A 10,792-nucleotide genomic window follows, 5' to 3' on the forward strand; every position below is an offset into this window, starting at 1 on the left:
AACATCATAAACAACTTGCATTTTTTTGCAGCCCTAGAATAATTATGAGAATATAATTAACATTGTATGACAAAACAATGTGTATAATTAACAGAATGTATAATCCTCAAATCTTGTAGCAATGGTCGAATTTGACATGTTTCTTAAGTGATATTTTCTGTTTTACTGTCAGTTTCCCAGATCAGTTTGGCATCAGCAGGAGACTATGTGATTTACTGTAAATTCTGCTATATGTTACATCAAATAAAAAAAATCAAATGGGATACTGCTCTCAGTGTTTCAAACGTAATGTTCTGTAGTAATTTTATGTATAACATGATAATTTATGTCATTCAGATGGTTTTTGTTGTTGTCATGACTCATTGGCTAATATTTCATGAATTTTGTGTATAATACAGAAATACACATCATGGCCATTTTCATCATGTGTTCTCTAAGAACCTCTTCTGTCTGCTAAGAACTGCCTCATGCTAAGTCTTTTACTGTTGCAGAATGTGCCTAAAAGAGTGAGAGATTTTACCATCCTATGTCGAGATGGGTGCTCTACGGTATAGATCCTTTTGCGTCGGTGCTATTTTGACTTCTGTGATGTGGATGGTGATACTGTACCTGTACACAGATATCGCCAATGACTTGAAAAGGAATCTCAACTTCCTGCCAAATGAGGGCTTCATTACAATCCGGCCAAAATTGTTGCCAAGATATGACAGGGATTTCAAGCATTTTCACAAAGATGACTCCGAGAATGAATTGTTACCTGCTGGGATTGACAAGCACCTCGGGGTAGCTGGCCGAGTAGCCGACCTTTCTGGCAGCCGCGTCGCTGAAAAGGAAACTGGCAACGTGGATCAAGTTAAAACAGTTTACCGCAACAAAACGCTGGTGAATCAGGACACATACTCTGAGAGTGAGAGTGATATAGGATTGATCCGATCGCAGGAAGATCAGGAGAAAAGAGAAATGGGATTCAAGCTGTTTGCCTTCAACGATCTCGTTAGCCAAAGGATCGGTAACATCAGAGAGATACCGGACACACGGCAGACACTGTAAGTCATGCCGTCGTCAAAGCTAAATATGTGCATATATTGATTAGTAAGTGTGATGCGTAATTCTTATTTTTCTTCAATATTACATGCGATTTACATGTTCTAGTTAGTATTTGCTTGTTTTGAAACGTTTGGTTTGTTATAACACCAAGGCATTGTTTTAAGGCACATGCAGGTGTTAGGTAGCGACTAGTTTAATGTGACTGCTATGTCAACTGTGTAAATCGGGAAGAAAGATGGAAAGGAATATTGCAAATTGAAGCCCGAGAAACAGTTTGGGTTGCAGCTATAATTCTTAGATGTGGGAAATGCAGTAGGAATGAAACCATGGTAACAGTAATAACAACACTTTTTGAAAACTACTTGGGAGCAAGGTCTCTTACAAGTACACAGTGCAATTCATTTGTATTGACACTAACAGGTGGGTAAAACCACGACACGTCTTCCAACTTAAACACGCGAATGTTCACCAAGTATTATCTTTTATTGATGAGTACAGCTGCAGGCAGAAGACATACACGAAGGCTCTTCCGGCAGCTAGTGTGATCGTCTGCTTCTACAACGAGGCGATGTCTACGCTGCTGCGGACAGTACACACGGTGCTGCGGCGCACTCCGGCACACCTGCTACGCGAGGTGATCCTTGTTGATGACAACAGCGATCTGGGTGCGTCTGCTGCGATCAACCGATCTGCATTCGCGTCAGAGAAAGACGTGCAATCCAGTGTAGACGTGATGTGACACAAGAAGCAAAAAATGTGTTTGGAGCTGCTAGGATAAGCATGATGCAGATCAATTATTATTATTATTAAGCTCTCAACAATCAAGTATATAATTGCTAGCAGGCTCTCACATGCAGAGCCTACTTGTAAAGCGTCTGAAAAAAAACCCAGTAACATTGGGATTTATGAACGTAAACAGGACTGAAGCGTTTGTTTCTCTGTCATGGTGACTATGTGGTTGCTACAGTAAAGCTATATTGTGTGTGGTATCGAAGTAAAACTACTGATTTAAATGAACTGCGATACTGCTATATATAGTAGTGAGTCCTTTTTTTTTTTCTTGTAGAACATCTGAAAGCAGATCTGGAGCAACATATATCACGTCTCCCTAAAGTGAACTTAATGAGGACAGGAAAGCGAGAGGGACTGATTAGGGCCAGGATATTTGGTGCAGATCATGCATTGGGAGAGGTGTGCTGGCCTTTTTTATGCCTCTTCTGCGAAAGCACAGTTGTGTAAAAGTGAAGCATATTTTATTATGCTTTATTGCATTCATCTTCCAGGTTTTTTTATTGTTTTTTAAAAGAACACACCAAGCTGCAGTGATCCCACATAATCATCATCATTGCTATTGTGAGACCTATACTAGATGTTATCTAGGTGTACCAGCCTCAGCAACATTTCTCAGATTGTAGTATTTTTTATATTATCTATTAGTATTATCATTCTACTATGATATTTTAGACCAGTAAAAAACCAGTATGAGATTGTGACCAGTACCTCAAGGCTTTTTTTTATCTCCTAACCTTCCTTGCACATTCATTACATTTAACAGGTGTGGCCGTAGATTTACAACCCTGGTCGTTAAATTGAGGGATGTAATTTCTCAAAAGCTCGCATCACATATTTATAATTTTCAATGTACGATTCAAACATTTTTGTATTGTGTAACATTAGGAATAATGATAATGTTAGAACTTCTAATAGAAGTTTCTCAATACGTGTGTAACATACATAGTGCACACCGATACTGTTATTTCAGGTGCTTGTATTTCTGGACAGTCATGTAGAGGTGAACAAGGACTGGCTCCAGCCACTGCTCGACCCAATCGCTGCCAACAGTTCTGTTGTCACTATACCCATAATAGACATAATAGATATGGATACGTTTAAGTATATGTCATCACCGCTGGTACGTGGCGGCTTCAACTGGGGCATGAACTTTGCATGGAATCAGATCCCACTGTCGTACTTCAAACGAGAGGAAGATAAGTCCAATCCAATTAGGTGTGTGAATTGATGTGTTTGTTGCTTTATTAAGTTTATGGTTAGTTGGTAATTACCATCTTAATTCACAGTGTACTTTTTACCATCTAAGATTTTTCGTTGTCTATTTGGGATATTGGTTTGTTCTAGTTTTGTATCATTGTATCATTACGTATCATTACACTGGTATTTGCATAATTTATCCCATTTGATATAACATTAATTTCAGATCCCCAACAATGGCAGGAGGGTTGTTTGCAATCAACAAACAGTACTTTTTTGACATGGGCAAGTATGATCCAGGCATGGACATCTGGGGAGGCGAAAATCTTGAACTGTCATTTAGGGTTAGTGTGTGCATGTATACTGATTCCTAAATAATTTAATTTAAACATTTACCAACATTAAAAATGCTCGAATAATTGTAATACGTTAGCAGTATTCAAAATAATGTTTCCAATGTGTAATTATGATGGTTTTTATTGTGTGTACTTAAATCTGATTTGTTTTTGGAGATCCATGAATTTGCTTAAATTGCCAAATGGTTTGTGAAGTATTCATGTTAAACGACATTTCTACTGTCGACATGTAAATGCTACCTTCATATGAATGAGTTTAGTGTTACCACCCCTACCCAGATCACACCAGGTAGCAATTAGCTTCGTATTTGGCACATACTACCTCCTCAGTGAATGCTAGTAAGCTCACGTAACACTATTGTTCTGCAGGTATGGCAGTGTGGAGGCTCCTTGTACATCATCCCTTGCTCTAGAGTGGGCCATGTCTTCCGCAAGCGCCGACCGTACGGATCACCAGATGGCCGCGACACAGCCGGCTTCAATGCTCTGCGTGTCGCACATGTCTGGATGGATGATTACAAGGTGTGTCACTGACTATATCCGAATAGTTTCACGCTATACTGTGACGTTGGTTCTATGTTTAACATTTTGGAGGGAACATATACGGGAAGGAAGCTCATCCTCGGGTAGTGAAAACCTTAGATAGTTTTTCCAACAACTAGTTTTCTGTAGTGCACTTTTAGCCACATTGTGGTTATTCCAGCTCTGTCATGGCTAGTGTTCAGTCTGAGTTCATGTGGCGTTTTTTTACATGCTAGTTGAGTGTTTTGTTCAAGGTTCTACCTAAAGTCTTTTACTTGAGATTTATTGTATGTATTTATATTATATTTATTGCAGGAGTACTACTTTAAAATTCGTCCAGACCAAAAGAATGCTAGTTATGGTGACATCTCTGAGCGCTTAGCATTGAGAAAGCAACTCGACTGTAAATCCTTCAAGTGGTATCTGGAAAACATATACCCTGAACTGTCACTGCCTAGCACTCAAGCCCGCAATGCTAACCACGTGAACTCTAGGCAGGAATATGCTTGGCGTAAGCCAATCAAGAAGATAGGACAGACACAGGTTGGTGTAATTCATTTTGAAAGTATATAGCCTAAGCTGCCTTATATAATTAAGTCACCATTTTCTGTGGTGTGTATTATAATATAATATAATATGAGTATATATATATATATATGGATATGATCTCAATACTAACATGAAGCATCCCTATAATGAACCTGTGCTAAAATATGACTTTGGCCTTGAACACACATGGAATATATAAGGTATTATATCATGTTATATCATGAGTGAATAAAACAGTTTCTTTTTATTCACTCCTGGTAATACCAATTCCCGTGAAGAAACACCCTGTAACACACTTTATGGATAAGCTGGTGAAAAACAGACAGTAAGGAAATAATAAACAATATAATATGAACTTTCTATTGATGTTAATTCAATCGCCAGTACTGTGAATAATATTAAGTGGAACGTTCATATTTGCAATGCATTTTGCATTAGATCATGCACAAGGCAAGTGGGAAGTGCATCCACGCAAAGGAGGGCATGTACAAGAAGTCATCTTCCTTGGTGTTAGGTGCTTGTGACTCCAACGATCAGAAAAATGCAAGTGTACACAATCATGTTACAGTCATAACAATATACATTAACTGAATATGGCCTTAAATTCGAAAACTAGAAACTAGATGGGGTGCTGATTTGTGACAAAGTGAGTGTGCGCACATGTGTGAGAGAGAGCGAGTGAGAGAATGTGGGATTAGAGATGAGAGTGAGTGAGCAAAAAAACAAAAAAAACAGAGTGCAAACAAATAGAACATACTAGCCCATGTAATTTGGCTGCAAATGTTTTACTGCACGTTTGTAGCTGTGGACAGTTACGGTTCAGCACGAGCTGTTGCTGGGAGGCCTGTTGTGTATGGACGCAGACAAATATCCACGTATAATGAAGTGCACCACTCTTGGCGGGACCCAACAATGGCAGCCAGCTGGCAAGGTATGCGCTCCTCATGCCACCTGGTGGCTGCCCATAATTAACCACAACCATTGCAAAATTCCAAGTGTCAATCTTGATATCAGTGTTGTTGTTTGCTCTACTCTAAGCAGATAGTAACAGATTTAAAGGTAGGTGTTCAGCGCGAGAAAGTCAATAGTTTTTGTTTACCAGTTTGTGCTCGAATTGAACATTTACGATGGCTATCGCGTTCGTTATCGACAGAAACGCCTTAGCACGCCGTGAATTTCTCCGTGATTTTCTTGTGATTATCACGACGAAATGCTATTTCCTTTTGCTTGTCACCACAGTTCGGAGATAGACTGTACAACCCAGCAACGGGTAAGTGCCTAGCAGCAGGAGGTTCCTCGTTGAAGAGTTCTGTCATCATGGGAATCTGCAGTGACGACAATCCCAGCCAGAAGTGGTTGCTCACTGTGAAGCTGCCACCGACATAGCTTCCTCTCTACAGACGTGTCCACTTCTGATCTCACAATAGTCACTCCATTTTCTATATATGTTGTCCGGCAACCTGACCAGTATTAGTCTAGTAGCTGTATAGACAGCAACGGCCCTTTTTTTTTACAGATTGCATGCACTACGGGTAAAATGTTTGGATATTTTCCCCAAGGTGATAGTTGGAGGGTATTCACACTCACTAGTTCTACGAAATGCGAGTTTCGTTATTTCTCAACTGTAATAACTTAATTGCAGCCACTGTTGATTAGACTTGTTTCGTATACGACTATGTCGTTAAAATATTCAAAAACGTTATTTGGTATATTATATTCACTTTGTGTATTAAAAATAGGACCAAGTATGAAGTTTGGGAGCAGTTCGCATTGTTTTGAGGTACGGGGATGATTCCATGGGTAACCAGAGGAAGGGGATATATGGTTACCTATTGTAGGTAAACGTTGATATTATACTCTGTAACCTTTGCAACTGCCACTTTGTTAAACTGAATTGTTCCAATTTCCCAGACGCTTCTAGTAGCATGGTTATTAGTTTCATATGTCAGTTGCACAAGACAAAATTTTGAACTCTTGACTGCTAGACAATTCTTGGATTTCAGGAGAGCTCGGTAAGAATATGTATAGAGACTACCAATACTGCACATGCTGTAGCCACTTCTAATGCCAGTGCCAACTCTAGAAACAGCTGGTGCTGAGAACACGGACAATACCTAGCAAATAAGTTTGCACTTATTTACCAAAGCAGCTCGGCATAGATATAGTGTTTGATGATCTACCATGAACTGTATACCAGGTATAGGTCAACCTTATAGTAAGTAGATCATGACAACCTAGTTTGCCATGAGACGTTGTTCTTCTTACTGTCAATGTGATCTCTCCAGGTTGTCAAGGCCAAGCAGGTGTGGTAACGGTTGTTATGAGAATGTCGTCTTTTCTACCACAACGGTTAATATTGAGTTAGGAAATTCTCTAGTCAGCTCATGTTGCATAAGGATGTTATCTCTGATGTACTTACAGCTGGTAGGCCTCAAAAACATACTTTTTATAACCTGGGTCAGAAGGTTATAGCAACACATCTCAAGAACAAACGAGTTCAGTTTACTCCTAGCATGCTGCCAGCTAGGTGCAAAGTAAAATCATTCAATTTTTAGAATGCGTTCTGATTTTAACAAGCCCTATACACATGCTGTATACCGTAATTGCTATACTGGTTATAACACTTAAATAATTGTATATAATAGTGGGTATTATAAGGTATAATATAGAATTACTAGATACATTCCTGGACTAGATGTGTTATTAATATTCTTACCATGTTATTGTCATGTCAAATGCACAGCATGTTCTTGGGAATTTGTAATTTCCATGATTAGCTTCATTATGCTTTTCCTTTTACAATGTGCATGTTCTCATTTTTCAGGTGCTACTATTTAAGACTTTCAATGCATTCTTAAATCCTTGTGCATAATCTCACATCTGTTGTGTGCATTCAAAGAATATATGATATTTGTACGACACAAGTGTATTGATTTTGTTTTTACGTAACTAGAAAGTTCTATACTATTTTGTCAAACCTTGATATCAGAGTTGATTAAAAAGATTTAAGTAAATAATTGCGACCAAATAACTTAATATATTTATTAATTAATTCACATCGTTATAAAAACTGAAACAACTTGAGAATTGAGTACTCGATCCTTATAGGGCTGCTGCTGAAACAACTTGAGAATTGAGTACTCGATCCTTATAGGGCGGCTGCTATATGCTGCTGGGATGATATGTTGGTACTGCTGTCAGAGCTGAAACACTGTAAAACAATGGGTATAAGGAGTAGTCATATATGATACAATATAGATATTCAGAAATTTGAAATTCAGTATAAAATAAATTGGTTAAACTGCGAGCATGAAATACGAACCATTTAAAAGGAAATGAATGAAAAAAAACTTCACCCGTGTCCCATTAAAAGCTCTGTATAAAATAACTCGGGTGTAATAAATGTCCTGCAACACCACGGTGAAACGTGCCATGTATCTAAGGATCATCACGTGAAAATATAGATCAGTCCATATAAAAATATAATATAATATAATGTAATGTAATTAAGGATCATCACGTGAAAATATAGATCAGTCCATATAAAAATATAATATAATATAATGATAATATAGTAGAAAGTTAATATAATATAATAGTAAATAATATAAGAAATATAATAGTCCATATAATTGAAAGGTCCATATGAATCAGTCCAGTGTTGCATCTGGAATATTACAGCAGATTGGTTGTATTTAAAACTAAACTACTTTTTAGAATATATTTCATATACTACAGTGCAGAGTGCAATGAATCTATATAATAAAGAGTATTTTATAGATATACTATATAAAGAGATTTTCAGATGCATTCCATAAATATCTAGAAATTCCAAAACATTAAAACTCTGTGCTGAATTGAAAATGTTTTAGTCAGTGTCTGCAGGTCTGTCTGATCATTTCAAAAACACCTGAAATCTGACACTTCTAATTTAGGGCTCAAAAATCACACCAAGGATGGTTTTTCTCAGGGGATACAAATTCCTAATACGTGTGGATGAGGCAGTTCAGACGTGACTAGATCTATTGCATGGAGTCAAAGACACAAGTTCTATTGGTTAATAATAAAAACTTGCCCCTCAATGCTTGAACGACCGTTGTTGACCTGGTAATGTCTTTTTAGAATATTTATTAAATTTTCATATACGAACTGCTTAGTAGGCCTATAGGGGAAACCGTTTAGATAGAGCAAATGCTGTTTGCAAGAAAAAGCACAAATGCCAGTATTCTGCAAGTTCCATGACTTCTAAAAACAAAACCTGCTGCATCTGAAATTTGATACACCGTGAATGATTATAGTAAATACCTGCTGGTCTGACTGGATATAAGTAGGCCATCGGACGTTTATCAACGTTGGCCGAAAATAGGAAGCCTGTACAACCACTGACTCCGCCCCACTCAGTAGAAAATAGCACCTGCAATAAATGAGAACATGTCACAACATCTCCTCCCACTCACAAACTACATTCCACAAAGTCACAAAGTCAAACATTACAATGTTACCTTCACTCGGCACTGGCTGCAAAATTTCTGTGCAGTTGCTACAAAACTGCTTTAAGACAGAGTGAACGGTCCACATTATCCAGCAGCAAGCATGATCCTACCACAAATTACTGTTTGAGCGAACTAGTATATGTCTTAGCTTTTGTACATCGTAGACTACATAGAAACACTGTTGGCCTAACTGTGACCAGTAGTTAGGTGATTTGCAAACGATACTAGATAAATGTTTAAGGTAGCTTTTAAGCCTGTTTATTGAGTTGTGCATTATAAATCGTAGGTAGGCTACTCTCACTTTGTACGAGTTGGCGTCCATGTTAAATGTGTCACCACAAAAACGCTAGTAGCGGCCACTGGCGTAAATTTAAGCAATAGCCCCAGTCACTCGCGCAGTAAGCATGTACTGGGTTACAGCATAGATGAATGCCAGTGAATGCCAACTTTTCCAATTTCCAGTGTTTCTTACTCCTCTCCTATTATTATTTACTCCAGCTATAATGTACCTTGGGAACGTGGGCAGCATCCTGGACTGGGCAGGGAGCAGGTAGAGTGCAGAGAAGCTGCGCCGTAGTGAGACTCCATGCTCTGGTGAAGCCATCTGTTCCAACTGCAACCCATTGTAAATGACACCATTCTACACTGTGCCCAATGTAATAGCTCTAAACTCGTACCGACGTGATAATTTATGCTTGGTTTGAGCTTGATACCTCTACGTTATACATTTAAGCAGTTGATGATATCGAGTCAATGGGTGGGGCGTAGCATTCATATAAATTATCGTGAGATTTCATCCAGTCTTTGACTAATTCTAAATTTTGGTCAACCTACATCACTATTGGTGGGTAAAGCTTAAAATATAAGAGCTAGATGGCACTGTATGGGCATAAACCTGCATAGACGATGTTGGCGGTGTCATCAACATGAAATGGCAGCCCATGGTAATCGTTCTCATGGCCATGAAACTCTTGCATCACTTTCCGCATGCGAACATCCCAGCGTAGAATCTGAAATAGGACAAACCAGCCACTATTAAAGCCTGCTCATTTACCATACCACGCATCTATTTAGTGGTCCAGTTGGGGGATATTACACATAAAAGAGATTAAGACATAACATAACATGGGCTATACTATTAACATATACATACTATAGTACATATATATGTTCATGGCCAAACTGTACACTGGAGGCTACAACTGTGCGACAAAATACCACTACACAAATGGCCATAATACACTGCAGAAATCAAACATTCACACAAAAACTGTTGGACTTGATTAATGTAAAATTTCAACATCGAACGTATTAATGGCAGTTCCGTACTCCTCCATCATAGTCTCCTGTCAGTATATAGTTGGGATCTGGTTGCATTCTCATGCAGCATACGCCCACATTTGCTCCCTGGTACCTGTCCATAAAAACATTTGCCCTTTATACTGTGTCATCATTCATGTATTGTTGCCTTACATTACATCCAGGTACATCCTTTACCATTACAATGAAAAAATATGCTGACAACGTAAAACAGACGGAAACTGTAATCTTATAGTCCTGAGTAACTGAAACTAAATCACTCTTCTAGTTCTACATTGTGTGACAGGCAGCTCTACACGATGCATCTTAATTGCTGGCTTATAAAATACTTGTTTGAAATATATCATTACTTATTTTACATGTGGTAGTCAGTTTTCCTCAAACACATTTACATATCTTTAACATTATAAAATAGAGAATCGGTGGTTATCCAGAGTTGTGTAGATGGGGCATCATGGTTTGGCTTGGTGCAGCTGGTTGAATCATCCTCACCTTAGCTGGCACACTGGCCTCTCA

The 10,792-nt window shown here is 38.4% G+C and overlaps 2 protein-coding genes across 3 annotated transcripts in view; one reads left to right on the forward strand and one right to left on the reverse strand.

Moving 5' to 3' along the window:
• The window catches only part of LOC106806278 (polypeptide N-acetylgalactosaminyltransferase 11-like), a 24,332-nt gene extending 16,951 nt beyond the window's left edge, over positions 1-7,381 (forward strand). For both annotated transcript variants that reach the window (XM_014808162.1, XM_014808170.1), the window contains 10 exons: positions 492-1,046; positions 1,546-1,712; positions 2,114-2,238; positions 2,810-3,054; positions 3,263-3,380; positions 3,762-3,914; positions 4,230-4,457; positions 4,902-5,006; positions 5,266-5,394; positions 5,703-7,381. In XM_014808162.1, coding sequence (XP_014663648.1) covers positions 535-1,046; positions 1,546-1,712; positions 2,114-2,238; positions 2,810-3,054; positions 3,263-3,380; positions 3,762-3,914; positions 4,230-4,457; positions 4,902-5,006; positions 5,266-5,394; positions 5,703-5,849 — 1,929 coding nt within the window. In that variant the 5' untranslated portion in view covers positions 492-534 and the 3' untranslated portion in view covers positions 5,850-7,381. The remainder of the gene's footprint in view (positions 1-491; positions 1,047-1,545; positions 1,713-2,113; positions 2,239-2,809; positions 3,055-3,262; positions 3,381-3,761; positions 3,915-4,229; positions 4,458-4,901; positions 5,007-5,265; positions 5,395-5,702) is intronic.
• Positions 7,382-7,480: 99 nt separating this feature from the next.
• Positions 7,481-10,786, reverse strand: LOC106806304 (DDB1- and CUL4-associated factor 4-like). The gene is made up of 6 exons (XM_014808194.1): positions 10,769-10,786; positions 10,286-10,370; positions 9,852-9,966; positions 9,466-9,569; positions 8,769-8,877; positions 7,481-7,674 (listed from the first exon to the last, which is right to left on the reverse strand). The coding sequence occupies exons 2-6, from the start codon at positions 10,337-10,339 to the stop codon at positions 7,661-7,663; spliced, it is 396 nt and encodes a 131-aa protein (XP_014663680.1). The 5' UTR covers positions 10,340-10,370; positions 10,769-10,786; the 3' UTR covers positions 7,481-7,660.
• Positions 10,787-10,792: the final 6 nt, after the last annotated feature.

Source organism: Priapulus caudatus, unplaced genomic scaffold (genome assembly GCF_000485595.1).
Source record: "Priapulus caudatus unplaced genomic scaffold, Priapulus_caudatus-5.0.1 Scaffold8, whole genome shotgun sequence".
NCBI classification, from domain to species: Eukaryota; Metazoa; Priapulida; class Priapulimorpha; order Priapulimorphida; family Priapulidae; genus Priapulus; species Priapulus caudatus.

Coding starts and splice junctions, on each gene's coding strand:
- LOC106806304 (XM_014808194.1), bottom strand. CDS start 10,339: ATGAGAATGCAACCAGATCCCAACTATATACTGACAGGAGACTATGAT. Junction 9,967..10,285: donor CAGGAGACTATGATGGAGGA/GTACGGAACTGC, acceptor GTCCTATTTCAG/ATTCTACGCTGGGATGTTCG. Junction 9,570..9,851: donor CGCCAACATCGTCTATGCAG/GTTTATGCCCAT, acceptor AATGGGTTGCAG/TTGGAACAGATGGCTTCACC.